The 24,585-nt window shown below is 39.4% G+C and overlaps 4 protein-coding genes and 1 long non-coding RNA gene across 17 annotated transcripts; 3 read left to right on the top strand and 2 right to left on the bottom strand.

Moving 5' to 3' along the window:
* The first annotated feature begins 236 nt into the window (after positions 1–236).
* Positions 237–3,530, top strand: LOC104710209 (putative apyrase 6). Its single transcript, XM_010426771.3, has 8 exons — positions 237–1,204; positions 1,415–1,527; positions 1,624–1,731; positions 1,952–2,006; positions 2,160–2,351; positions 2,444–2,541; positions 2,662–2,858; positions 2,950–3,530. Exons 1-8 carry the CDS (start codon positions 583–585, stop codon positions 3,227–3,229), a joined length of 1,665 nt encoding a protein of 554 aa, XP_010425073.1. The 5' UTR covers positions 237–582; the 3' UTR covers positions 3,230–3,530.
* Positions 3,531–4,049: 519 nt separating this feature from the next.
* On the top strand, positions 4,050–6,247 carry LOC104710208 (uncharacterized). Of its 2 annotated transcripts, none has more exons than XM_010426769.3 (8): positions 4,050–4,350; positions 4,515–4,775; positions 4,885–4,956; positions 5,057–5,124; positions 5,204–5,354; positions 5,451–5,537; positions 5,626–5,715; positions 5,809–6,247. In XM_010426769.3, exons 2-8 carry the CDS (start codon positions 4,539–4,541, stop codon positions 5,956–5,958), a joined length of 855 nt encoding a protein of 284 aa, XP_010425071.1. In that variant the 5' UTR covers positions 4,050–4,350; positions 4,515–4,538; the 3' UTR covers positions 5,959–6,247. The 2 variants fall into 2 exon arrangements, with proteins under 2 accessions (XP_010425071.1, XP_010425072.1); XM_010426770.3 differs by having other exon boundaries at positions 4,060–4,350; positions 4,484–4,775.
* Positions 6,248–6,288: 41 nt separating this feature from the next.
* LOC104710205 (TATA box-binding protein-associated factor RNA polymerase I subunit B) lies at positions 6,289–9,393 on the bottom strand. Of its 2 annotated transcripts, XR_015567153.1 has the most exons (4): positions 8,101–9,318; positions 7,618–7,980; positions 7,043–7,513; positions 6,289–6,939 (listed from the first exon to the last, which is right to left on the bottom strand). XR_015567153.1 is itself a non-coding variant. In XM_010426768.3 (3 exons), the coding sequence occupies exons 1-3, from the start codon at positions 8,711–8,713 to the stop codon at positions 6,382–6,384; spliced, it is 2,109 nt and encodes a 702-aa protein (XP_010425070.2). In that variant the 5' UTR covers positions 8,714–9,393; the 3' UTR covers positions 6,289–6,381. The 2 variants fall into 2 exon arrangements, 1 of the variants encoding a protein (XP_010425070.2); XM_010426768.3 differs by having other exon boundaries at positions 7,043–7,980; positions 8,101–9,393.
* Positions 9,394–14,387: 4,994 nt separating this feature from the next.
* On the top strand, positions 14,388–16,815 carry LOC147937605 (uncharacterized). Its single transcript, XR_015567162.1, has 2 exons — positions 14,388–15,405; positions 15,621–16,815. It is a non-coding gene; the product is annotated as an uncharacterized LOC147937605 (long non-coding RNA).
* A 481-nt stretch (positions 16,816–17,296) lies between these two features.
* On the bottom strand, positions 17,297–22,252 carry LOC104710204 (DNA mismatch repair protein MLH3-like). Of its 11 annotated transcripts, XR_015567160.1 has the most exons (8): positions 21,895–22,202; positions 21,624–21,795; positions 21,486–21,537; positions 21,357–21,404; positions 21,118–21,261; positions 17,895–20,596; positions 17,539–17,803; positions 17,297–17,452 (listed from the first exon to the last, which is right to left on the bottom strand). XR_015567160.1 is itself a non-coding variant. In XM_010426766.3 (6 exons), exons 2-5 carry the CDS (start codon positions 21,744–21,746, stop codon positions 21,131–21,133), a joined length of 354 nt encoding a protein of 117 aa, XP_010425068.1. In that variant the 5' UTR covers positions 21,747–21,795; positions 21,895–22,202; the 3' UTR covers positions 17,297–20,596; positions 21,118–21,130. The 11 variants fall into 11 exon arrangements, 3 of the variants coding, with proteins under 3 accessions (XP_010425068.1, XP_010425069.1, XP_087323704.1); XR_015567155.1 differs by having other exon boundaries at positions 17,297–17,577; positions 17,754–17,803; positions 17,895–21,261; positions 21,895–22,252; XR_015567159.1 differs by having other exon boundaries at positions 17,895–21,261; positions 21,624–21,749; positions 21,895–22,222.
* Between the last annotated feature and the right edge of the window lie 2,333 nt (positions 22,253–24,585).

Below are 24,585 nucleotides of genomic sequence, written 5' to 3'. Positions count from 1 at the left end.
ATTTTAAGTGCTACCGTCCGGTTAAGCCTTTATAACAGAATTCGAACCGAATATCCAAAATCTCGATTCGGTTTAGTTTGGTTATTTATTCCAGGGATAATTTAATTCTTCGGGTTGTAATTTAATATCAATTCTAGGTCCTGCTGATCGGTTAAGCCTTTATAACCGAATCGAATACCCAAAATTACGGTTCGATTCGGTTAATAATAATAGGGCTACTATAAAAACTCGTAAAAGGCGCTACAACGACCAATTTATTTTTTCCAATTTAATTTTTGCTTTTAATCTTCTTTTTTTATTTTTTATTTTTTTTCCACATTACCGAGAACGACATCGGAGACTTGAGAGGCGGCGACGAGCTTCACCGGCGCTGGTTCACGGCGGCCCTCTCAATCTCCATTATTCTCGGTTGAATAATAAAAAGCTTCAAAAAAAAAAAGAACAAAAATTCGAAAAAAACCACGAGAAAATATATTAATTTTGGTTTCCTTTTTTTATTTTTTTTTCCATATTTTGATTTTTTAAATCAGATCTTATGATTCATTGTTCTTCGTTCTTCTCGTGGCGGTTTGTGAATTGTTGATGCGACGATCGCATGCCCGTTCTAGGGTGAAGAGTAGTACTAAATCAGATATGGATCCGATTAAGTTCCAGATCCGTTCTGGGAACCACCGAGCATCGTCTTCTTCCTCGACCTACACGTTTACGAAACCTAATTCGAAACACGCGAAATCGAATCTCATGTTAACAATTGCTTCTGTATCTGTACTGTTGGGGTTTCTCTTTCTTTGTTACTCAATTTTGTTCTCCGGCGGTAATCGTTTAGGATCGCTTCGTTACAGCGTCGTGATCGACGGAGGAAGTACAGGGACGAGAGTACATGTGTTTGGGTACCGGGTTGAGTCGGGTAAACCCGTTTTTGAATTTAGAGGAGCGAATTATGCTAGTTTGAAGTTGCATCCGGGTTTGTCGGCGTTTGCTGATGATCCTGATGGGGCGAGCGTGTCGTTGACGGAGCTGGTTGAGTTTGCGAAAGGGAAGGTTCCTAAAGGTGTGTGGATGGAGACTGAAGTAAGGTTAATGGCGACGGCGGGAATGAGATTGCTTGAGTTACCTGTTCAGGAAAAGATTCTGAGAGTTACCAGAAGAGTTCTTAAATCTTCTGGGTTCTTGTTTCGAGATGAATGGGCTTCTGTTATCTCTGGTGAGTTTTAAAAATCTTTTCTTTAAGTTCAAGTTAGTCTTTTTATCTGATGCCATTGTTGAAAACCTTAAGAGTTGTATCAGCTTTAGGAGGAATACAAAAAGGATTTTGATTTGAGAGTTTGTTTCTCTTGTATTACTAGCTTAGCAGCTGAATCTAATTTATGGTTCAATCCATCTGCAATTGGGGGTGCTAACTATATATTTCCAGGATCTGACGAAGGTGTATATGCTTGGGTTGTTGCAAACTTTGCTCTCGGTTCACTTGGAGGTGATCCTCTTAAAACAACCGGAATTGTTGAACTTGGCGGGGCTTCTGCACAGGTTTAGTTTTTTTTTTTTGGTTAAATTCATTATTGAGGGATTTAAACGAGTTGTGGAACTTACTAAGAAGAAGGTGACGATTGTATGTTCTTTTAGGTGACATTTGTGTCAAATGAGCCAATGCCTGCTGAATTCTCACGTACAATATCATTTGGAAATGTTTCATACAATCTCTACAGTCACAGCTTCCTTCATTTTGGGCAGGTATATTCTTTCGATCTGTTTGGAATTGGTTTTACAAGCTTACAGTAGTTAGTTTAATCCTTTTTAAATTCGTTTAGTGGAAACTTAATCCAGTTGACCAAACAATTGTCTCCTTAACTGTTGTTTCTGTTAGTTTGTTTTATCTTTCTGAAATCTTTAGAAGGACGGATTTGATCTTTTGGCAATGTCCTGGATGCTATTAACCATCTTCCGATTGCAGAATGCTGCTCATGATAAGTTATGGGGTTCGCTTCTCTCAAGAGACCATAATTCAGGTAAGCTGTTGATGATTGTATAAGTCTTAAATGTCTAATTGATGGATCATTAAATTACCAATTTAAGTTTTCTAAAGTTATCAGATGACGTCTTCAAGTCAAATAGCAAAGTCTCTTTTCCTTCTCACTCATTCATTGTTTCATTTCTTGCAGCTGTTGAACCTACACGGAAAAGAATATTTTCAGACCCTTGTGCTCCAAAAGGGTACAGCCTCGACACAAACACACAGAAGCATTTATCTGGACTTTTAGCTTTGGAAAGCGGATTCTCAGATTCTTTTCATGCTGGGGGTAATTACTCAGAGTGTCGATCCGCTGCACTAACAATCTTGCAAGAAGGAAATGGTAGAATGTTAATCGATATCCCTGGATTTACATTCACTGGATCATTTTCCTTGTTGTCTCTAATAGATACAAATTTCTTCTTTTGACTGCAGAGAAATGCACGTATCAGCATTGTTCTATTGGATCAGCTTTCACGCCTAAGCTACAGGGAAAATTTTTAGCTACAGAAAATTTCTTTCACACCTCTAAGGTACTTTGTTTTCTGATATCAGATTCTTGCTCGTAGTGTATATAACCCCCATAGACCTACACCGCAATGTCCCGTCTTTGGAGAATGTTATGAACATAGGTCTTTTGTTTCTTGTACCAGTTTTTCGGGTTGGGAGAAAAAGCGTGGTTGTCGAATATGATTTCAGCTGGAGAGAGATTCTGTGGTGAAGATTGGTCGAAATTGAGAGTAAAAGACCCGTCACTCAGAGACGAGGATCTTCTACGGTATTGTTTCTCATCAGCATATATTGTGTCATTGCTTCATGATACTTTGGGTATTCCTCTTGATGATGAAAGGTATGTAAATTCAAGAACTCTGACCTAAGACTGATTTATAATTCTCGTAAGCACGGCTCAGTCCAAAATCTTGTTTCTCTTTATTTGGCAGAATCGAGTTTGCGATTCAAGCAGGAGATATACCCCTCGATTGGGCTTTAGGTGCATTTATTCTACAGACTGCAACAGAGACATCTCAACATGCAGCCATTAGTAATCACCATTGGTTCTATGATCTGTTCAGTAATGACTCGAAGACGCTTCGCTATGTCATCGGGATACCGATACTTTTGACAGTTTTGGTATATCTGGTATCTAAGTGGAGAAAACCGAAGCTGAAAACAATTTACGACCTTGAGAAAGGCCGGTACATAGTCACCCGGATTAGATGATCTTGGTTTTAAAACTGTTTTTGTGCCTCTCAAAGAGCTTGTGATTGTGAAGTTTCTTCATCTTCTCTAGTGATCAAGGGAGCAGCATCTGAGTGATTTATATGATCAACGGCTTAGAAATTTTCTAATTTGCTTGGAAGCATTGGGGGGTAAGTAGTAGAGTAAATACATGGGGGTGGGATGCGTAATTTCGATTGTTTTAGAAGGGATGCAACGAGTCTGTTTAGATATTACTTTACCACCATGTGTGTTATCAAAAATATAATTAAAATTCGATAATATAAGATTTCCTTTTTATACATACCACAACTTATGGAATCATTCAAGTCTTCCAATTGTTTTTTTCTTTCTAAGATGTAGATGTAGTAATTTAATCGTTTCGTTTCAGAGTTATAAAAGTAGTTGACATGTTTACGTGTCTAAACTAATCATCTTTTTTATTCGTTTGACAAAAAAAAACTATGTCTCCTAGTAGTATTTTATTTGATAATAAATCTGTAAAGTTGTTAAGTTACTTCCATGACTCATGCACCTAATAAATTTGCTCTAATAATGCGTCATGTACTACAATTTTATCTTACACGACAATTATTCTCCCACTTTAATAACTATATCACACCTTATAAATTATATATTCAGTAATTAATCTAATTGAACAACTATATCATGTTATGAAAAAAATGAATAATAAATCTAAATAAAAAATAAAAATTATTACAACCATTATTGTGTTAATAATAAAAACAAGTAAAAATGTTATCCTGTACAGGGAACATCTCGTTAACGTTACAGCGCGGCAAAGTATAGATAATACCGAAATGACCCTTAAGAAAGCAGTATAATTACTTGTAGAAGTCAACGGCCATTAACTTTTTCTTTCTTTCTTTCTCACACGTCGTTTCTATATTGATGATATTCTCTCAGCCCTCTCAGGTCTCATCAGGGCTTAATATAAAAAGCGAATTCTCTCTTCTGCTCGATTTGCGGGAAAAAAATATTTCGATCTGCGTCAGAAAAAATTATTCTATCGTCTCTCTCTCTCTCTCGTTTATGTTTCTCCAGATTCTCTGATTCCCTAAATCAGAGACGACAGACAACGCTATATACCAACATTTCTTCAGGTGATTAATGATTTGATTTCTCTAATCTCAAATCCGAGTTTCGAATTGTTTTTTTCTGATTCATATCTCCGATTTTGTTTCCCCGTTGATCATTTTGTATGGGTGGATCTAATTCGATTTTTGATTTCGTTAGGGTTTTTGATTTTGTTTTTTGGGTGGAATAGTTTTGTGGAAGGGAAAGGGAAAAAATGATAACTGAGAGTAGTGCCGTTGTGGTAAATGTTGATGGATTGATGCGTCCTACTCCTCCTCCTCCGGTTCCGGTGGTGCCGTTGTCTCCGGAGGTTAATAATAATAATGACAAGGCGATTGATATCTCCGATGAGAATGAACCGCTTATTGCTTCTGCGGAATGTCGTATTTGTTCTGATGATTCTCCTATTGACAATCTTGAGAGTCCTTGTGCTTGCAGTGGCAGCCTCAAGGTTTACTACCTACTATTCTGATACCATTTTATGTTTTGATGTTTTTTTTTTATATATATAATGATGATGATGAGCTGATAGTTTTGGGAAATGGCTTTGTTACTTTCAGTACGCTCATAGGAAATGTGTTCAGCGTTGGTGTAATGAAAAAGGAAACATTCTTTGCGAGATTTGTCATCAGGTAATGTTGTTTACCTTTTTAGTAGATGTTTCCCATGTAACTCTGATAGCAGTCATAGGGTGTTATCAGTATCTGATGGTCTTTTAACTTATCTTACTAGCCTTACCAACCTGGATATACTGCTCCACCACCTCCTGTTCAGCCTGAAGAAACCACTATTGACATCGGGTACGGTTATAACTTCATGTTTCTCTGCTTCTATCTTCTCAGATTTTATGTTACTGACATGTGCATATGTGCGTTGCAGTGGAGGATGGACAATCTCAGGTTTGGATTTGCATGATCCTCGTCTCCTTGCCATTGCAGAAGCTGAGCGTCGGTATTTAGAGACTGAATATGTGGAATATACTGATTCAAATGCCAGTGGAGCTGCGTTTTGTCGTTCAGCTGCTCTAATTGTAAGCCGTTAAGCTTTTTTTTTGTGAAGTTTCTAATATGTGTAACAACTACTCCTCGCTTATGATAACCTCAAACACACACTTTTTCTTTGGCAGTTGATGGCTCTTCTTCTCTTACGACATGCATTGACCATAACAGACGATGCTGATGGAGAAGAAGACGACCCATCTTCTATACTATCTGTAAGCGGATCTGGTTTTTTTTGGACTCAGAGCAGTTCATGCTTAAAAGTATTATTGTAGCCTCAAAATCATCTGATTCTTATTGTAGCTTGTCTTGCTCCGAGCTGCTGGATTTCTTCTTCCATGCTATATCATGGCTTGGGCCATCAGTATTCTACAACGTCGAAGACAAAGACAGGTCTGTCCGGATAAACTCTTTTCTTTTATCTGTTGTAAGAATCGAACTGAATCAGAATCACGGGCATTGACTTAATGCAACCCGACTGAACAGGAAGCTGCAGCTTTGGCTACACAGTTTGCGTTGGTGCTTCAGTCAGGGCAGCCTAGAACAGTTCACTTCACGGTATCACCAGTCTCGCCATCATCCTCCATCGCTCATGCAACTACATCTACACAACAACAGGATGACGATCCTGTCTGATGTACTCTGATCTAATATCATAAGTATGGAGCCATTTACAAGGAACGATGTGAATGAAAATGAAGAGTTTGATTTCCTGTAAATTTAGAATGCTGTATGAGTAAAGGATCGGAATCATTTGAGTTCTTGAAAGGCTAGATCTCATTCCAGAGGAGTTCATTCATTTTATCTGTAGCTAAAAATGTCGATATTTTACTGTTTCTTGCAATAGTTTTTGCATAAAGTTGTAAATTCTGTTTTACAATTTTTTTTTTCAAATATCAACTATTTGAGTACATTTTTATACAAATGGATATAAATATAGGGTAATAGGGAAGAACACAGGAGACATATTACAACAAAAAACTGGATTAATTGGAATTATAAAGTTACAAATATTGTTATTACAACAAAAATTTATGAACATAAGTGTTAGCGTATGAATCATGTTGATGTGTTAGTGTATGAATCATCTTGTTCTCCACCAACATTCTCACCATCACAACAGTTGTCACATGTCATAAAAGGTGGAGTTAGATGTAAAACCTGATCTATCCTTTTCTCAATCCAAGCCAATCTCCTCTCAAAGTTCAACACACCTCTATGCATATTCCTCACATCAACCTCAGCAACCTTAGCACAAGCCCGCAAAAGAATGTAGTAATCCGCGTGAGCCGCATATATCAATGCTCCATCTTCCTTTTTCCTCACATATTGAAGATAGTCTAGTCTCTTTATCTTCACACGAGGTGGTATGTAACAGAACAAGTTCTCTCCCATGTCTGTAGTTAGTCTTTTTATCGCTCTCTCCTTTAATGTCTCCTCTTGATGATGATTCTCTGGTGATGATGAAACTTGGTGTTCTGAAGATAGATCAATATCCATTGATACACTTTGGTTACTCCTTAAAGGACTACTACCATCTATAGAAAGTTGGTTAAGTGATAGATCATCTTCCCTATCTCTTCCCCTCTTGGATGGAGTCCTAAACCGATCTAATTCCTACATCAAAAGAGACAGTTTATATGCAACCTTTTAAAGAACTAATTTCTTCAGATTATTCTAATAAGAATCTGAAGCATAATTAATATAAGCAGATTCTTACCTCGTCTTTTGGATAACTATTCCACAAGTTATCAACAGTTCTGTATGTATCATTAGGTAAATCTTCTTCTAAACCAGCAAAGAAGTCGTTTTTCCCGAGTGATAAATATGACAACAGATCCTTCTCGGATTCAAGGGTTTCTGAAGCAGCGACCTCATAATATTTCGCTTCAAGGTTCTTCAGAAGCTCCTCGGTATCAAATTTGGTTGCTTTCCTGACATCTGATGGCTCTGCATCAGCCAAATTTGTCTCTGAAACATCCTCCTCATCATGAACCGGAGAATCAAACTCGTCAGAAACGAGATCCTTCTCACTAGCATTAACTAACCCCAAACTCCGTTCCCATACACCAAAGCCATTGATGTTATAAAGCATCCGTATAGCTACAATCAGTATAGACATGACACACACACGGGTAGGAAGCTTCAGCTCGTTCTTCGATAGATATAACTCTGGAGGCATCGACCAGTTCTGTATAAGACGCACCAGATCAAGAATCTTATCCTCAGGAATAGACAAACGCTTTAGATAGTTTGAAGCTATACCATAGAAATTCACAGGAGGCAAAGGTAAACCTATAAAATCAGCAATCAAAGCAGCTCGTGATTCTAACATCTGAGCAGAAACAATCTGAAAAGGCCTAGCCATTATGCTCGTTTTCACAGGACACGCAGCTGATCGCTCTCCCATTTTCTCACGAATCTCGAGAAAACAAGACAAATACGGAAGCTTTCCTTCCCGTGCCCATCTCACAATGTCCGTGGGTAGAACAGTCGCTCCCGCTTTGTGACAAGCAAGGAAAGATATAGCCAAAGATCTCGATAAAGGCAGAGTCTTTTTAAGCATACCAACCCATATCGTCACTGCTCTTTTACCATCTAAGTTACGAGGCTCGGCTCTGTGTGTTTTAGGCCTCTTAGCATCTTTTAACTCACCACCTGCGAGACACCAACAAGAATGAGAGTTAGTAACAAACAGAATCACACAAAAAACAATAGAGAACTCTTCTTCTTGATGCTAAATTTGGAATGAACAAAACATCAAGTTTGAAACTTTACCATCTTCTGATTGACGCTCGGAGTCACGAATGGCGTTATCAGCCCAATCATCATCGTAGACGCCAGAGAGAGCCACGTAACGTAAACAGATAGGTCCAACCAAACCAATAATCAAAGGAGTGACATTGAACTTGTCAACCAAAGCATCACATTGATAAGTAACCATCATCAGAAAAGCTTTAACATATCTATCTCTAGCCTCATCGTAATAATCTTCATAACTCAAAGGCTCTGCTCCAAAATCCGCAGGCTCAACATCCTCGGGATAACTCTCAGGCTCTCTCTTCACTTCACGGAACAAATCCTTCTTCTCGTGTCCGGATTTGGGAATCTGGCTCAAGGATTGTAGCTGAGATCGAAACTGAGAGTAACGAACTGTTTCATCTGTGTAACGAGGCTGTGAAGGAGTGATTAGGTGTGGTATAATACGGCGATGTATGTTGTTATACATTGCGCCTTGGGTATCTCCACCTTCACCGATGAGATCTCCGTCGTCGACGCCGGTTTGGATTATATCTTCAGCCATAACACCGCATCGTTGGCAGTAGAAAAACCCGTCGTCTGCTTCGTCAAAGGCTTCGTTGTCGCACTCCTTGCAGATCATTGTAGTCATTGTAATCGAAAGGACTTAGAAAGACGAAAAAGGAAGAAGCTTTGCGAGGGATAAAGGAAACCGGCGAAACTTGGCTTCGGGCGTTTAGGATTTGGCGGCGGAGGAGCAGGTAATTAGGGGTTTTGATCTTGGAGTTATTGCAAAAAAGGCCCTCAAATTTTCTTTGTTTTAAAAATGTACCCATTACCAGCAAAATTCTGCAGCAGAGTCCGTCCTTTAATAAACACTAATTAGTTATCTTCAGCTCCCTTCTTGGTTTAGTTCGATGCTTAGGATTTTAGGTTCATATTGTGGTAAGATTCTCTTTAGTTTTCGATCTCTATTGTGGTAAGATTCTCTTTAGTTTTCGATCTCTATCATAAACAGATATGAGAGTTTTATGCTGAATGGTTATTTTTTTTGCATGTCCTATCACTCCTGTTGGGACTTTTATATGCGATGATGACATTGACTGTAACAGGATAAAGTTACCGTTACCCTCTACCTTATCTTTATCTTCACTTTTGTAAACCCGGTTTGTCCCGGTTATGCTTTTAAGCCAGCTGTAGTGGTCCTGCGTGACCCAACGTGCTTATGTACGAACCTTATCCCATTTTGGGAAAAACAATCAATCAATAATCATCTTCTCTTTACTGTCTCTCTCTCTTATCTCACTATCTGAATCATATCCTCTCATCATCCGTGAATCTCAGTCCCTTCAAGGTGATATTCTCTTCTTAACGTCATCTTTTGGGTTGTGATTTACCTACTTTCGGACTCGCGGTGAGTTTCTGAGTGGGGTTTATCTTTCATTTAGCTAAAACGTTTACATTGGTATCAGAGCCGTTTCAGATCGTCGGACAAAGCAAGCCATGGGTGACGCACACGCTACACGCTTACAAACCATGAACAAGCAGATAGATGACCAAAAGCCTGTCCGGTCGTTTATCTAAGATCGGTTTTCCGGTGTTTGATGGCTCACTCTTACAAGACTGGCTTTACCGAGTGGAGCAGTTCTTTCATCTGGACGGCACACCCCCAGAGCATAAAGTACATATGGCATCAGTACACATGGTGGGAAAGGCGTTACAATGGCACCACAACTTCCTTGAGAGCAGGTTTGGAAGATTCCCATCTTGGACTGAGTATATTATAGCTTTGTCTGGTAGGTTCGCCGAGGTAATCGATGATCCCTTATCTGAGTTGGTGAGCACTAAGCAGTCAGGGGATTTGGTCGAGGACTATTTGGAGAGGTTTGAGAATGCTCTAACCAGGTTGACTCTGCCAGAGCAACACGCGCTCAGCATCTTTCTCACGAACCTCCACCATCACTTAGCTCTTCATGTCCGTCAGTTCAAGCCTGCAACGATAGCTGAAGCAGCTCGACTTGCAAAGTTACACGAATCATACCTCATCTGTGTAACACAGAAGCCACAGAGAGCTCCCTTCAATCCATACCAAAAGACAAGCAACCATTACCCTCAGAAACAACTCCCTGCCATACTTCCAAATCCTGAAGGTAACAAGGCTCAAACGTCCAAAACCGGTTATAATCCTAAACCTACCTCGGAGAAGCTGCCCAGAAAATACACCTATGAGGAGATGCAGGAGAGGAGGTCTAAGGGTCTCTGTATGTTCTGTGAGGAGCCTTATACACCTGGCCATCATTTGAAACACAAGAGGTCCCAGATTTTCGTTTTGGACCTAGATGACGAGGAAGCGAGTGACGATGAGGAGATGTCAATCGTAACAGTGGAGGAATTGGCAGAGGAACTAGTGGAGAACTCGCCAAAGATATCCATCAATGCGCTGAACGGATCAACAACTTTCACATGTATGAGGTTTGTTGGCCAAAGTGGTAAGAGGAAGCTGCATATCCTAGTTGATCCAGGTAGCACCCACAACTTTATCGACCTTCGGTTAGCTAAAGAAATGGGCTGTAAACTGGAAGAGACCAGGCCGATGTCAGTCGAATCAGCCAATGGGGTGATGACATCTAGTCACAAGTGCTACACATTCCCTTGGAAGGTACAGGGGTACTCCTTCGAAGCTGAGTTTAGAACACTCCGTCTCGACTGTTGTGATCTGGTTCTAGGCGTGCAGTGGCTGGTTCCATTGGGCCCTATATTGTGGGACTTCTTGAACTTGAAGATGGAGTTCACGTTCAATGGAATCAAGCATTCACTAAGGGGAGTCACTAAGGGAGGCTGTAAAGTCATTAAAGGAGGAAGTCTAAACAAGATCATGCAACAGAGACCTCAAATTGCTCTTCTACAGCTGCAAGAGACAAACGCGTCCACATCTCAGTGTGGGGAACCTGAGGCGTTGTTTCACCATATAGCGGCACGTAATATTGAGCACTCTGATGACCCGAATTTGCAGATGCTGCTGGAGTCATTCAGGTGTCTGTTTGACGAACCAACAAGCCTACCACCATTCAGAGAAGGGCATGATCACCGAATCCCTCTGGAGGTTGGTGCCAATCCAGTCAATCTGCGTCCCTATCGGTACTCTACACTGCAGAAGGACGTCATTGATAAAATGATTCAGGAAATGCTAGATCAGGGAATAATCCAGCACAGCTCCAGCCCTTACGCCTCACCAATCGTCCTGGTAAAGAAGAAAGACGGCACATGGCGTCTCTGTGTTGATTACAGGGGTCTAAACAAGCAAACAATCAAAGATAAATACCCCATTCCCCTACTCGAAGATCTGCTAGATGAACTGGGAGGTGCAAAGTACTTTTCCAAGCTAGACCTGCGATCAGGGTTCCACCAAATCAGGATGTGTCCAACGGACGTGTACAAAACTGCTTTCAAAACCCATTCCGGCCATTATGAGTATCTGGTAATGCCCTTTGGCCTTACCAACGCGCCGTGCACATTCCAAGGACTCATGAATCAAGTGTTCGAATCAGTGGCCAGGAAATCCCTGCTGGTTTTCTTTGACGATATCTTGGTGTATAGTCAAACCTGGGAAGAACACCTGCAACATCTCCACGCAGTGTTCAGGATACTACACCTCCAGCAACTGTACTTGAAACCTTCGAAATGTATCTTTGGAGCTACTATGATAGAGTATCTGGGTCACTTTATCTCTACTGAAGGAGTGAGCACTGATCCTGCTAAGATTAAGGTCATCGAGCAATGGCCTGTACCCGTCAACCAGAAGCAGCTCCGCAGCTTCTTAGGATTGGCCAACTATTACCGGAGGTTCATACAGGGTTACGGTGTTATCGCACGTCCTCTCACCAACCTTCTAAAAAAGGAGGGCTTTCAATGGAACGGTGATGCAGACAAGGCATTTCAGTCTCTCAAATCAGCTTTGTCTTCGTCCCCGGTGCTGGCACTACTGAACTTTGAGAAGGTTTTTATTGTCGAGACTGATGCCTCAAACACGGGAATTGGCGCTGTGCTCATGCAAGAGAACCATCCCATCTGTTACATCAGTCGAGCTCTAGGACCACGACACCAAGCTTTATCAGTCTATGAGAAGGAACTTATGGCCGTGGTCCACGCTGTACAGGTTTGGCATGCATACCTCGCACATCGACCATTCATAGTCAAAACTGATCAGAAATCATTGAAGTTCATGATGGAGCAGAAAGTAACCACCCCCTTCCAACACATGTGGCTATCTAAGCTCATGGGCTACACCTTCGAGGTACAATACAAGAAAGGCAAAGACAATGTGGCAGCGGATGCTTTGTCCCGAGTCACTGGTTCTCAACTGCTACAAATCACGCTATCTCAGGTTCATCAAGGGTTCTTTGACTCCCTGAAGCTATTGTGGCAGACCGATCCACATCTGCGGACGCTCATTGCTGAACTTCAAGCGGATCCTAACTCTCATCCCACTTTCTCCTACATCAATGATGAGCTACGTCGAAAAGGGAAGCTAGTGGTGGGAAACGATCAAGCATTGAAACTTCAGATTCTCAAGTGGCTGCATGATTCACCCACAGGAGGTCATTCTGGCAGAGACGCAACACTTCATCGGATCAAATCTCTGTTCTTTTGGCATCGAATGAGCCCGGAAATACAGAACTATGTCCGAAACTGCTCTGTCTGTCAGAAAAATAAGTATGATCTAGCGGCCAAACCAGGTTTGCTCAACCCTCTCCCTGTTCCCAATGGTGTGTGGGAATCTATTAGCTTGGATTTTGTGGAAGGCTTACCCACATCCTCAGGAAAGCATTGCATATTGGTGGTTATTGATAGGCTGAGTAAGAACGCACATTTCATGGCCCTGTCTCACCCCTACACAGCTATTGATGTTGCTCAGTTATTCCTAGACAATGTCTTCCGTCTCCACGGGTTGCCAAAAGACGTTGTTAGCGACAGAGACCCCACGTTCCTCAGCGAAGTGTGGCAAGACTTGTTCAGGGTTCTTGGCGTGGATCTAAAGTTCTCCACGGCTTACCACCCACAGACTGATGGTCAAACCGAGGTCACCAACAAGACCTTGGAGACATATCTACGTTGCATGAGTGCTGAGGCTCCGCATACATGGTCCAGCTGGTTACCTCTCGCAGAATGGTGGTACAACACAACATATCACTCAGCCATTCGCTGCACCCCCTACGAGATCGTATATGGACAACCTCCTCCAACACATCTCCCTTACCTAGCTGGGGAAAGTTCCTCTATTGTTGTTGATCGCAGTTTACAGAAACGGGAAGAGGTCATATCTATGCTCAAGTTTCATCTACACCGTGCTCAGAACAGGATGAAACAATATGCAGATTCAAGGCGTTCCTTTCGAGAGTTTCAGATAGGAGACTATGTGTACCTGAAGCTCCAGCCATATCGACAAAACTCTCTCAAATCCAGGAACGTTCCACACAAACTCTCACCAAGGTACTACGGACCGTTCAAGGTAACTGACAAGGTTGGAGCGGTAGCCTACAAGCTTTCACTTCCCCCAACAGCGGCTATACACGATGTCTTCCATGTCAGTCAGCTAAAACTGTGTCCCAATCCATCATCTGAACCACCAGTCTTACCTCAGTACTGCCTTGACATCGGGAACTCCAAAGAACCTGAACGTATCCTGGATACTAAGGTGGTCAAACGCTGCAACAGTGCTGCTACAAAGGTGTTGGTACAATGGAAGGGTTCGACTCCAGAACAAGCAACATGGGAGTTCTACCAGGATATCACGGCCAAATTCCCGCATTTTCAGCCTTGAGGACAAGTCTGCTCTCCACAAGGGGAGTATTGTAACAGGATAAAGTTACCGTTACCCTCTACCTTATCTTTATCTTCACTTTTGTAAACCCGGTTTGTCCCGGTTATGCTTTTAAGCCAGCTGTAGTGGTCCTGCGTGACCCAACGTGCTTATGTACGAACCTTATCCCATTTTGGGAAAAACAATCAATCAATAATCATCTTCTCTTTACTGTCTCTCTCTCTTATCTCACTATCTGAATCATATCCTCTCATCATCCGTGAATCTCAGTCCCTTCAAGGTGATATTCTCTTCTTAACGTCATCTTTTGGGTTGTGATTTACCTACTTTCGGACTCGCGGTGAGTTTCTGAGTGGGGTTTATCTTTCATTTAGCTAAAACGTTTACATTGACATCCATGGATCCTGTCAGGTTGTAAGCATGACATGAGCTTGTGTATATGAATTTTTACTTTCTTTCAAAGTTAGTGTTTTGTTAGATTATGTAAATATATAATTAAGATTAAGAATCTAGATGATTAAGAAAGTTGCCTAGGTATATTTATTGACTACAAAATTGATGATTGGCCGCATGTACTTGGTTTGAGTAAATATGATTCACATGTTCTTAGATTAGTGAATCAGAAACATTTTTGTGTCCGGTTGCTTTGAATATTTCTCACTATTTGTGTAACCTTCTTTCATTCTAGAGTCCTTCAAACTCTCATATATATATAGAATCTTGTTAGCATTTGCTTACTGCGAGTTTGACTCAAAACCATGACTTTATACAATAATTTTGAAGGGATTATACAATTCTCAATTATGGATTTATATTCTAATAGACCCTAACCATGTTTAAATAATGAACGGAAAAAGTCACTTCTCCACTAAGAAATAAAACAAAACACTCCCAAAAAAAAAATCAATAAAAAGTTGAAAAGATCATTACTCTATTATTCATTCGTTTCAATCAGAATCAAAATAGTCAATAGAATCATCATCAACGCTAGTACCAACGTTCAAGTATAAAACTTTACCATCTTCTTAATAGGGAAAGTATATTTCTATCTGATTAACGTAGCTGTAACAGGAGCCTGATAGATTGTGTTAACTTTGCTTTTTGATATCCCCTTTTCAGTTATGATGAATATGTTTTTAATCCCTGTTTTTGTCTTGCTTACTTTTAGATTGTCGGATTATTGTTACCTGTTCATGAAATTCTACTTGTGATTGGAACTGTTATATTTGTTGTCTTATGGTCGGTTTATCACTATAGCAGCTCTAGTTTCATGGTTACTACCTGGTTACGTTTACTAAATTAAATTGGCATAATTCATCAGTGCTAGTTAGTAATTTGTCAATGATTCTGGGCATCACTCTTATCTTTTATATGAAACTGCAGGTATTTCTATGCCTTTATGACAGTATTTCAATTTTCAACAAGTTTGGGGGAGGATAAAGACATGAAATGTAAACAAAACTCAGGGTTGTATCGTTCTTGTCATCTCATATCGAATTCTTAAGGTCCTGCATTTAGAACAGGTCTCTGAAAATCTCTGTTTTATTCTTTCAGTTTTGACTTGTCTTTTCCCTTCTTTTAATGGATCAATAGAAATTAAATGATTAGTGTTATGTTGATGGCAAAATGATAACTTTTTCATTGCAATGTCTGATCTTAAACATATGGATCATGTCGACCCTTCTTTAAATTGACATGATCCATACAAATTTGTTTTTCCTCTTTATCATGAGAAAAGATTTGCTTTATGGTAAGAAAACATGGAGGATAGAGGAGGAAAATGCGAAAAGACGCATGTTTCTTGGTAAATCAAGTTTACTTCATCAGGTAATAAGTATTTCCAAATAATCAACAAACTATACTATTGTATTCAATATCAAATGAAATAGAGCATTCACAGAAGTTTTATTTTATCTTTAAGAAGAGCGACATTTTATAGAAGATTGTTATAGTGTGTTGTCGATGTGTCATCAGTTAAATTTTATGGGAAAATTGTAAATTTTCATAGGAGATTGTACTGGTTTTGTCGATGTGTCACTACATGTACGATTTAATTTTATGGGAGGAAAACAACAAATTAATGTTGGTAAGATAGTTCGACCACTGGATGGATATAGCACATAGCTTCACATCTTTCCATTAGACGAATGGATCACATCAAGACAAGCATGACATATTTCAGACATAAGCTTCTCTAATAATCAAATATGAACCAACACCGACAAGACACTCATTTTACACTAGTCAGAGAAGACATACTTTGCTCTTTCAACAATGTGAACACCAAAGATAATTTAGTCTTTATACTAAATAAAACACATCAAACAAACAAAAAACACTGTAGTAACACTCACACTGCATGTAAGTAAATTTTTCTTAATCAAGATCAATTGCCACAAATAAATGTGTAGTTGTGATCTTTGTATATAGGAAACAAGACCCTACCAAATATTAAAATTAACACCAGCTCAGTGTTCCATGGAAATTTGACTGACTAAACGAAAAAGCATTAGTATATAGCAAGTTGAAAAAAAAAGCTTAAACTTAGCAGTCAACTCTAACTTCTAAGAGCGCAAACAATAGAAGCAGAGACACTGATCACAAAGTGAGTGCAAGCAAACTTTACATGATGATGATTGCAACAGGAATAACATCTAAACATGCATCCACCTCTGGCTGAATCCCATATAACCAAGGTCAGATCATAACAAGAATAGGACCAAGAAAGAAAAGGTAACATGAAACACACTCAAATCAGATGCCATAAGATTTACAAAACTAAAAGAACTCATGCATTATTCAGCTTCAACCGTAACAAGCAGGCTATGTGAGACACATTTCAGATCAAGATAGATAGCTTTAAATAACTATCTTACGAGAGCAGATGTACCTATTTCTAAAAATTAGGTTAAAGAGACAAATTCACAATAAAATGAAAAGAACAACATAAATGATAGAAACACACAATATCATAAAAATGAACAATTACAGCCAAATTGTGGACATCATCACTTTGAAATTGCAAACAAACAAGGGTATACAACAACAATAACAAGAAGACAACCAATACAGCCAAAAATGCAAAAGAGAATTCAAACATAAGCTTCTCTAAGAATCAACTAAGACAATTAAGATGTTTGATTTTCAAACGTGTATACCACTTTTTAATTGTATTTGTTTGAACATCTATATAATGAATTGTTAGCGGGGCAGCTAGCGGGGGGCTGTAAGTTGTATACAGGAAACAAGATCCTACCAAGACAAACAATTGTAGACATGTCATCACTGGGAAAACCCAAACAAACAAGGGTGTATACAACAATAACAAGACAACCAACAAACACAGCTTAAAAATGCAAAAGAGATTTCAGATATAAGCTTCCCTAAGAATCAAATATGAACCAACACAGACAATAAAACACTCATTGTAATAATCTTCCACATTAGTTAGAGAAAAAATAGTTTGCTCTTTCAACAATGTAAACATCATATATAAATTAATCAAAATAGAAATGACAACCCCAACCAGCTATGCGATCTTCAAAAATAAAATTCCTGTCTCCTAGTCATCTACATGGTAACACGGCTACATTTGAAGTAAACAGACAAAAACCCCGAGAACTGCATGCAAACTGCAAAGGGAGCTAAAGAATAACCTGAAACTCTTACGACGATCTTCAGAAACCCGAGAACAACTGCATGCGAAGAAAGATAAAAAAGCGATGTTAGAAAACCTATGTAAGTTTTTGCTACTTGTCGAGAATGGGTACACACGGTAATGAATTTTGTAAACAACAGAAAATATTAACCTTAAGAAATAGAAATTCACATACCTGATTTTCAGACGTAGAATATCAAAAAATTCACATACCTCAGATTAAATGTAAGCGTGATCACGCATGCTCCATGGATGTAATAATTCTACAACCCAAGCAGTTTAAAGATTTGGGACTGCTTCATTTGATAATCAGAGATCATGACCAGGAACAATCAAAGTGGTAATTTAGATTACCTCAACAACCGAGGCATTTGCTTTTAGCACCATGTGACTAGGAACCTGAATGCATTATAGAGACAAGGACAACCAAACCGATAGGGACATGGACAAGGAGAGAGGTAATTTAAATTACCTCACCCAAACCAAGGCATTTGTTTTCTTTGCTCAGGTGACTAGGAACCCAAATACATTAAGGGACATGGACAATTAAACAGATAGGGACAGGGACAAGCAGAGAGGTAATTTAAATTACCCCAGCCAAACCGAGGCATTTGTTTTCTTTGCTCAGGTGACGAGAAACCCATATACATTCAAAGGGACAGGGACAATCATACCGATAGGGACATGGACAATCATACCGATAGGGACAGGGACAAGCTGAGAGGTAATTTAAATAACCTCAACTAAACTGAGACATTTTTAGTTTGTTCAAGCGACTAGGAACCTGATACATTCAAGGGACAGGGGCAAACAGAGAGGTAATTTAAATTACCTCAAATAAACTGAGGCATTTATTTCTTTGCTCAGGTGACTAGAAACCCGAATACAATCAAGGGACATGGATAATTAAACCGATAACAACAGGTACAAGCAGAGAGGTAATTTAAATTACCTCAACCAAACCAAGGCATTTGTTTCTTTGCTCAGGTGACTAGGAACCCAGATGCATTCAAGGGACAGGGACAATCATACCGATAGGGACATGGACAAGCTGAGAGGTACTTTAAATTACCTCAGCTAAACCGAGGCATTTGTTTCTTTGCTCAGGCGACTGGGAACCTGATGCATTCAAGGGACAGGGACAAGCAGAGAGGTAATTTAAATTACCTCAAATAAACTGAGGCATTTGTTTCTTTGCTCAGGTGACTAGAAACCCGAATACATTCAAGGGACAGGGACAATTATACCGATAGGACAGGGACAATTATACCGATAGGACAAGGACAAGCATAGAGGCATTTGTTTTCTTTGCTCAGGTGACGAGAAACCTGTATGCATTCAAAGGGACAAGGACAATCATACTGATATGGACAGGGACAAGCTGAGAGGTAATTTAAATTACCTCAGCTAAACCGAGGCATTTGTTTCTTTGCTCAGGCGACTAGGAACTTGATACATTCAAGGGACAAGGACAAACAGAGAGGTAATTTAAATTACCTCAAATAAACCGAGGCATTAGTTTCTTTGCTCAGGTGACTAGAAACCCGAATACATTCCAGGGACAAGGAAAATTAATCCGATAGTGACAGGGACAAGCAGAGAGGTAATTTAAATTACCTCAGCCATACCAAGGCATTTGTTTCTTTGCTCAGGTGACTAGGAACCCATATGCATTCAAGGGACAGGGACTATCATACCGATAGGGACAAGGACAAGCTGAGAGGTACTTTAAATTACCTCAGCTAAACCGAGGCATTTGTTTCTTTGCTCAGGCGACTAGGAACCTAATGCATTCAAGGGACATGGACAAGTAGAGAGGTAATTTAAATTACCTCAAATAAACCGAGGCATTTGTTTCTTTGCTCAGGTGACTAGAAACCCGAATACATTCAAGGGACAGGGACAATTATACCGATAGGACATGGACAAGCATAAAGGCATTTTTTTATTTGCTAAGGTGACGAGAAACCTGTATGCATTGAAAGGGATAGGGACAATCATACCGATAGGGAAAGGGACAAGCTGAGAGGTAATTTAAATTACCTCAGCTAAACCGAGGCATTTGTTTCTTTACTCAGGCGACTAGGAACTCTATACATTCAAGGGACATGGACAAGCAGAGAGGTAATTTAACTCTACATTCAAGGGACATGGACAAGCAGAGAGGTAATTTAAATTACCTCAAATAAACCGAGGCATTAGTTTCTTTGCTCAGGTGACTAGAAACCCGAATACATTCAAGGGACAAGGACAATTAAACCGATAGGGACAAGGACAAGCAGAGAGGTAATTTAAATTACCTCAGCCAAACCAAGGCATTTGTTTCTTTTCTCAGGTGACTAGGAACCCAGATGAATTCAAGGGACAGGGACAGTAGGGACAGGGATAATTAAACCGATAGGGACAAGGACAAGCTGAGAGGTAATTTAGATTAACTCAGCCAAACCGAGGCATTTGTTTCTTTGCTCAGGCGACTAGGAACTTGATACATTCAAGGGTCATGGACAAGCAGAGAGGTAATTAAAATTACCTTAAATAAACCAAGGCATTAGTTTCTTTGCTCAGGTGACTAGAAACCCGAATACATTCAAGGGACAGGGACAATTAAACCGATAGGGACAGGGACAAGCAGAGAGGTAATTTAGATTACTTCAGCCAAGCCAAGGCATTTGTTTCTTTGCTCAGGTGACTAGGAACCCAGATGCATTCAAGGGACGGGGACAGTAGGGACATGGACAATTAAACCTATAGGGACAGGGACAAGCTTAGAGGTAATTTTGATTACCTCAGCCAAACCGAGGCATTTGTTTCTTTGCTCAGGTGACTAGGAACCCATAGGAACCCATATGCATTCAAGGGACAGGGACAAGCAGAGAAGTAATTAATATTACCTCAGAAACCGAGGCATTTGTATTTTCAGGTGACTAGGAACCTGTATGCATTCAAGGGACAGGGACAATCAAACCGATAGGGACAAGGACAAGCTGAGAGATAATTTAGATTACCTCATCCAAACCGAGGCATTTGTGTCTTTGCTCAGGTGACTAGGAAACCATCTGCATTCAAGAGACAGGGAAGAGTAGAGAGATAATTTATATTACCTCAGAAACCGAGGCATTTGTATTTTCAGGTGACTAGGAACCCCATGCATTCAAGGAACATGGACAAGCAGAGAGGTAATTTAAATCACCTCAGCCAAACCGAGGCATTTGTATTTTTTGCTTAGGTGACTAGGGACAAGGACAAGCAGAGAGGTAATTTAGATTACCTCGATAGAAACAGGACAAAGAGTATTGCATACCAATACATAACAATTTTAGTTATGACTATCTCATCATATGAGTGAGCGTGAGACTAGTTAATTGGCAAGCAACCAAAAACGTATAATACACAAGGGAAAACCAAACCTATAAGGAGCACAGACACACACAAAACTATAGACAAAGTAAACGATTTTGAAACCCAAGACACAAAATTGAAAACCAATAACCGAAAGAACTAAAATCAAAGAAAGTAAGATTTTTGTTTTAACAAAAATTATGTAGGAGTATTGAGTAGCATCAAAGTCATCCCATACCTTTCGATAACCATTAGGCTTCCCAATAGATTTTATCCTGATTTCCAGTAACGAGATTATCTGATATCGAAGCTAACGCTAACGCCCCTCCACGGAATCCAAAATTTTCACTGGATGACTCCAAATCATGAAACTTTGAAGTGGCTGTTTCCACAGATTGCTTAAGATAAGTTTCTCAATCGAAAACTAAGAAGTGACCTTTATTTGTGCATCAAACATAAAAGATCGCCACAACTTACTGTATCTTTTTCCCAACAAAATCAAATCATCTCTGGAAACGCCTGATCCTGAAAACCAAAACCAGTAAAATAATTCCGAATTAGGACTCAATCATGTGGAAAAAGTATTCATAGTGGAGCTATACTCACCATCATCCACAACCTTGACAGAGCACGAAACAACACCCACAAAGATAGAAACCTGAAAATAGAGAGATCGGTCAGAAGAAATCCAGAGAACCAGATCAAGAAATCGAAGTAGAAGGGGAGAATTTGATTTTTGCGGACCTTGGTTGCGTCGAGACTGTTAAACACGTGTTCCTCCACGACCTTCCTCGTCATGTCAAACATCATAATTCCAGAACGCTTGGAAAGATGAACACCCTTAGGCAAAGGCTTGATCGAATTCATCCCCTGAAACACGGAGAAACAAAACCCCCAAAATTTCCAAGAAGCAATTCTGGGGATATCAATTATTGGAGATCGCGAAGCTATTTATCGCCATTAGACAAAAGAAAACAAAAAAAAAAAACCCTAACGACAATCAAATCGAACTTACCTAGAGATGGCGATTTCATAGGAACTGGGAAGTGATTGATCGTCGCTAAAGGATGAAAAGAACAAAACAGAGTCAATACAATCGAAATTGAAAACCCTAAAATGGGATAAAATCAAAAAGGCAAAGAAAGATCTAGAAACTCATATAAAATAAGCGAAGAGAACTTATCTAGAGACTGTGGATCTCTCCTCGCAAGAGATTGATTGATTCTTCTCTTGAACTTGATTTTGTCGGGAGTGAATCAACAAATTATCTCTCAAGGAAGAAGACGATGAGAGCAGAGAGAGAACTTTAATTTAATTAGGTTTACAAAGAGAAAGGGAGCGTCGAGTGTTAAAATAAGACTTCTCTCTCTCTCAGCCTTTAAACGGTGCCGTTTGGTTGTTTATCGTACCATATACAATATAGCCGTTGGAAAATATTGAGATTTGGAATTGGAAAATAAGCATTGTACAAGCCTCACAAAAGTTAAATAAAAATACTCAAGTTTTTCCTTGTATATTGCACAGTTGGCCTTTTTTACAACGGTTATTTTCCAATATGCTGAACCCATTGCAATTGTGACCCAAAAAGGAAAGATAAATGATTTGCTTTCTCATTTAGATCACAAATAAAACGAGCCAAAACATAAGACATTGTAGTTTTTGTCAAGTAATCACTCACAGTGTAAATGCTCAAAGAGTGATCCGTTTGGAGCATATTCAAATATCAAGATGCTGGTGAAAGGTTCCTTTTACTCACAGTACCCTGACCAGGTTTACAAAATTCTTGTTATTGAACATCGACAACATTTCGATCTGAAATCATGAAATAGAACGCGCTAAGTCCACTCTGTTAAATTGGGTCAATCAACACCACCCATATCTCCACCTTCACCGATTAAATCTCCGTCGTCGACGCCAGTTTGAATTATATCATCAGCCATAACACCGCGTCGTTGGCAGTAGAAGAACCAGTCGTCTCCTTTGTCAAAGGCTTCGTTGTCGCACTCCTTGCAGATCATTGTAGTCATTGTAATTGAAAGGACTTAGAAAGAGAAAAAAGTAAGAAACTTTGCAAGGGATAAAGGAAACCCTAAATTAGATCGACGAAGATTTGCGTTCAAAACTTTTGCGGCAAAACCTGGCTTCGGGCGTTTAGGATTTGGCGGTGGAGGTTTTGATATTGGAGTTATTGCAACAAAAAGGCCCTCAAATTTTCGCTGTTTAAAAAATGTACCTTTTACCAGCAAAATTCTGAAGCTGAGTCCGTCCTTTACTATATGATAAACACTAAATTTTCGATTTCTATCTTATGTTGTTGAATTGGCCATTAACAGATATTAGACTTTTAGGCTGAATGGTTATTTTGTTGCATGTCCTATTGGGATGTGGTGATGGCATCCATGGATCCTGTCAAGTTCTCACGGCGCAATTCTCCATTACCCAGACTAGCCCTAGGCATTTTATCCAAACCCAAATGCCCACCCGAACTGACCCGAATTAAATGTAAAAATATGCATCCTAGGAGATTTGAACTATAACCTTGAACATTTAAGAGTGCATCTTTAACCATTTTGCCATCTTAGTTTCTCTGTCCTAATATGAAATGTTAAATATTTATATATATACAAGTTTTCTAAAATTTATATAAATATATATATATATATATATATATATATATATATATATATATATTTTTGGTTCATGGTTTGATTGAGTTCGGGTAAACCTGAATTACCCGAACCCGAACGGGTAATACCCGAACCCAACCCAAAAATGTCAAAACCCGAACGGGTTCTATATATCTAAACCCGAAAACCCGATCGGGAACCCGAATGCCCAGGGCTAACCCGGACTGGTTCAGCCTAATGTTGCATAATGGGAGTGGAAGTTGACAAAGTTGTAAGCATGACATGACCTTTTTTCCTTTTTTTATATAAGTTTATGATGGGGAAATGTTTTGTTTGATTGATTAAGAAAGTTGCTTCCAAGTATACAACATGAGAAAGAGGCATATTTATTGACTACAAAATCGATGATTGGCCGCATGTACTTGGTTTGAGAAAAGATGATTCACAAGTTCTTAGATTAGTGAATCATAAACATTTTGTGTCCGGTTGCTTTGAATATTTCTCACTATTTGTGTAACCTTCTTTCATTCTAGAGTCCTTCAAACTCCCCTATATAGTATCTTGTTAGCATTTGCTTACTGCGAGTTTGACTCAATCATACAATCCTCAATCATGGATTTATTCCAATAGATCCTAACCATGCTTAAATAAAACGAAAAAATCACTTCTCCACTAAGAAATAAAACAAAACACACCCAAAAAAAACCAATAATAAGTTGAAAAGATCATTACTCTATTAGTCATTCGTTTCAATCAGAATCATAATAGTCGATAAAATCTTCATCATTTTTGGTTCATGGTTTGATTGAGTTCGGATAAACCCGAATTACCCGAACCCGAACGGGTAATACCCGAACCCAACCCAAAAATGTCAAAACCCGAACGGGTTCTATATATCTAAACCCGAAAACCCGATCCGGAACCCGAATGCCCAGGGATAACCCGGACTGGTTCAGCCTAATGTTGCATAATGGGAGTGGAAGTTGACAAAGTTGTAAGCATGACATGACCTTTTTTCCTTTTTTATATAAGTTTATGATGGAGAAATGTTTTGTTTGATTGATTAAGAAAGTTGCTTC

The sequence above is a fragment of the Camelina sativa genome, chromosome 9, assembly GCF_030686135.1.
Source record: "Camelina sativa cultivar CO46 ecotype springtype chromosome 9, ASM3068613v1".
NCBI lineage: Eukaryota > Viridiplantae > Streptophyta > Magnoliopsida > Brassicales > Brassicaceae > Camelina > Camelina sativa.
Note: the sequence above shows the minus strand (reverse complement) of the source record. Positions and strands in the feature narration are given on the sequence as shown.

Bases quoted from the DNA above. Each gene is read 5' to 3' on its own strand.
- LOC104710209 (XM_010426771.3), top strand. From the start codon at position 583: ATGCGACGATCGCATGCCCGTTCTAGGGTGAAGAGTAGTACTAAATCA. The intron at 1,528-1,623 runs GTTTAGTTTTTT...ATGTTCTTTTAG, and splicing joins TTGGCGGGGCTTCTGCACAG to GTGACATTTGTGTCAAATGA. The intron at 1,732-1,951 runs GTATATTCTTTC...TTCCGATTGCAG, and splicing joins GCTTCCTTCATTTTGGGCAG to AATGCTGCTCATGATAAGTT.
- LOC104710208 (XM_010426769.3), top strand. From the start codon at position 4,539: ATGATAACTGAGAGTAGTGCCGTTGTGGTAAATGTTGATGGATTGATG. The intron at 4,776-4,884 runs GTTTACTACCTA...TGTTACTTTCAG, and splicing joins CTTGCAGTGGCAGCCTCAAG to TACGCTCATAGGAAATGTGT. The intron at 4,957-5,056 runs GTAATGTTGTTT...TTATCTTACTAG, and splicing joins TTTGCGAGATTTGTCATCAG to CCTTACCAACCTGGATATAC.
- LOC104710205 (XM_010426768.3), bottom strand. From the start codon at position 8,713: ATGACTACAATGATCTGCAAGGAGTGCGACAACGAAGCCTTTGACGAA. The intron at 7,981-8,100 runs GTAAAGTTTCAA...GGTGTCTCGCAG, and splicing joins CGAGCGTCAATCAGAAGATG to GTGGTGAGTTAAAAGATGCT. The intron at 6,940-7,042 runs GTAAGAATCTGC...CTTTTGATGTAG, and splicing joins ATAGTTATCCAAAAGACGAG to GAATTAGATCGGTTTAGGAC.
- LOC104710204 (XM_010426767.3), bottom strand. From the start codon at position 21,746: ATGAATTCGATCAAGCCTTTGCCTAAGGGTGTTCATCTTTCCAAGCGT. The intron at 21,538-21,623 runs GTCCGCAAAAAT...CTCTATTTTCAG, and splicing joins ACAGTCTCGACGCAACCAAG to GTTTCTATCTTTGTGGGTGT. The intron at 21,262-21,356 runs GTAAGTTGTGGC...CTGTGGAAACAG, and splicing joins TTTGTTGGGAAAAAGATACA to CCACTTCAAAGTTTCATGAT.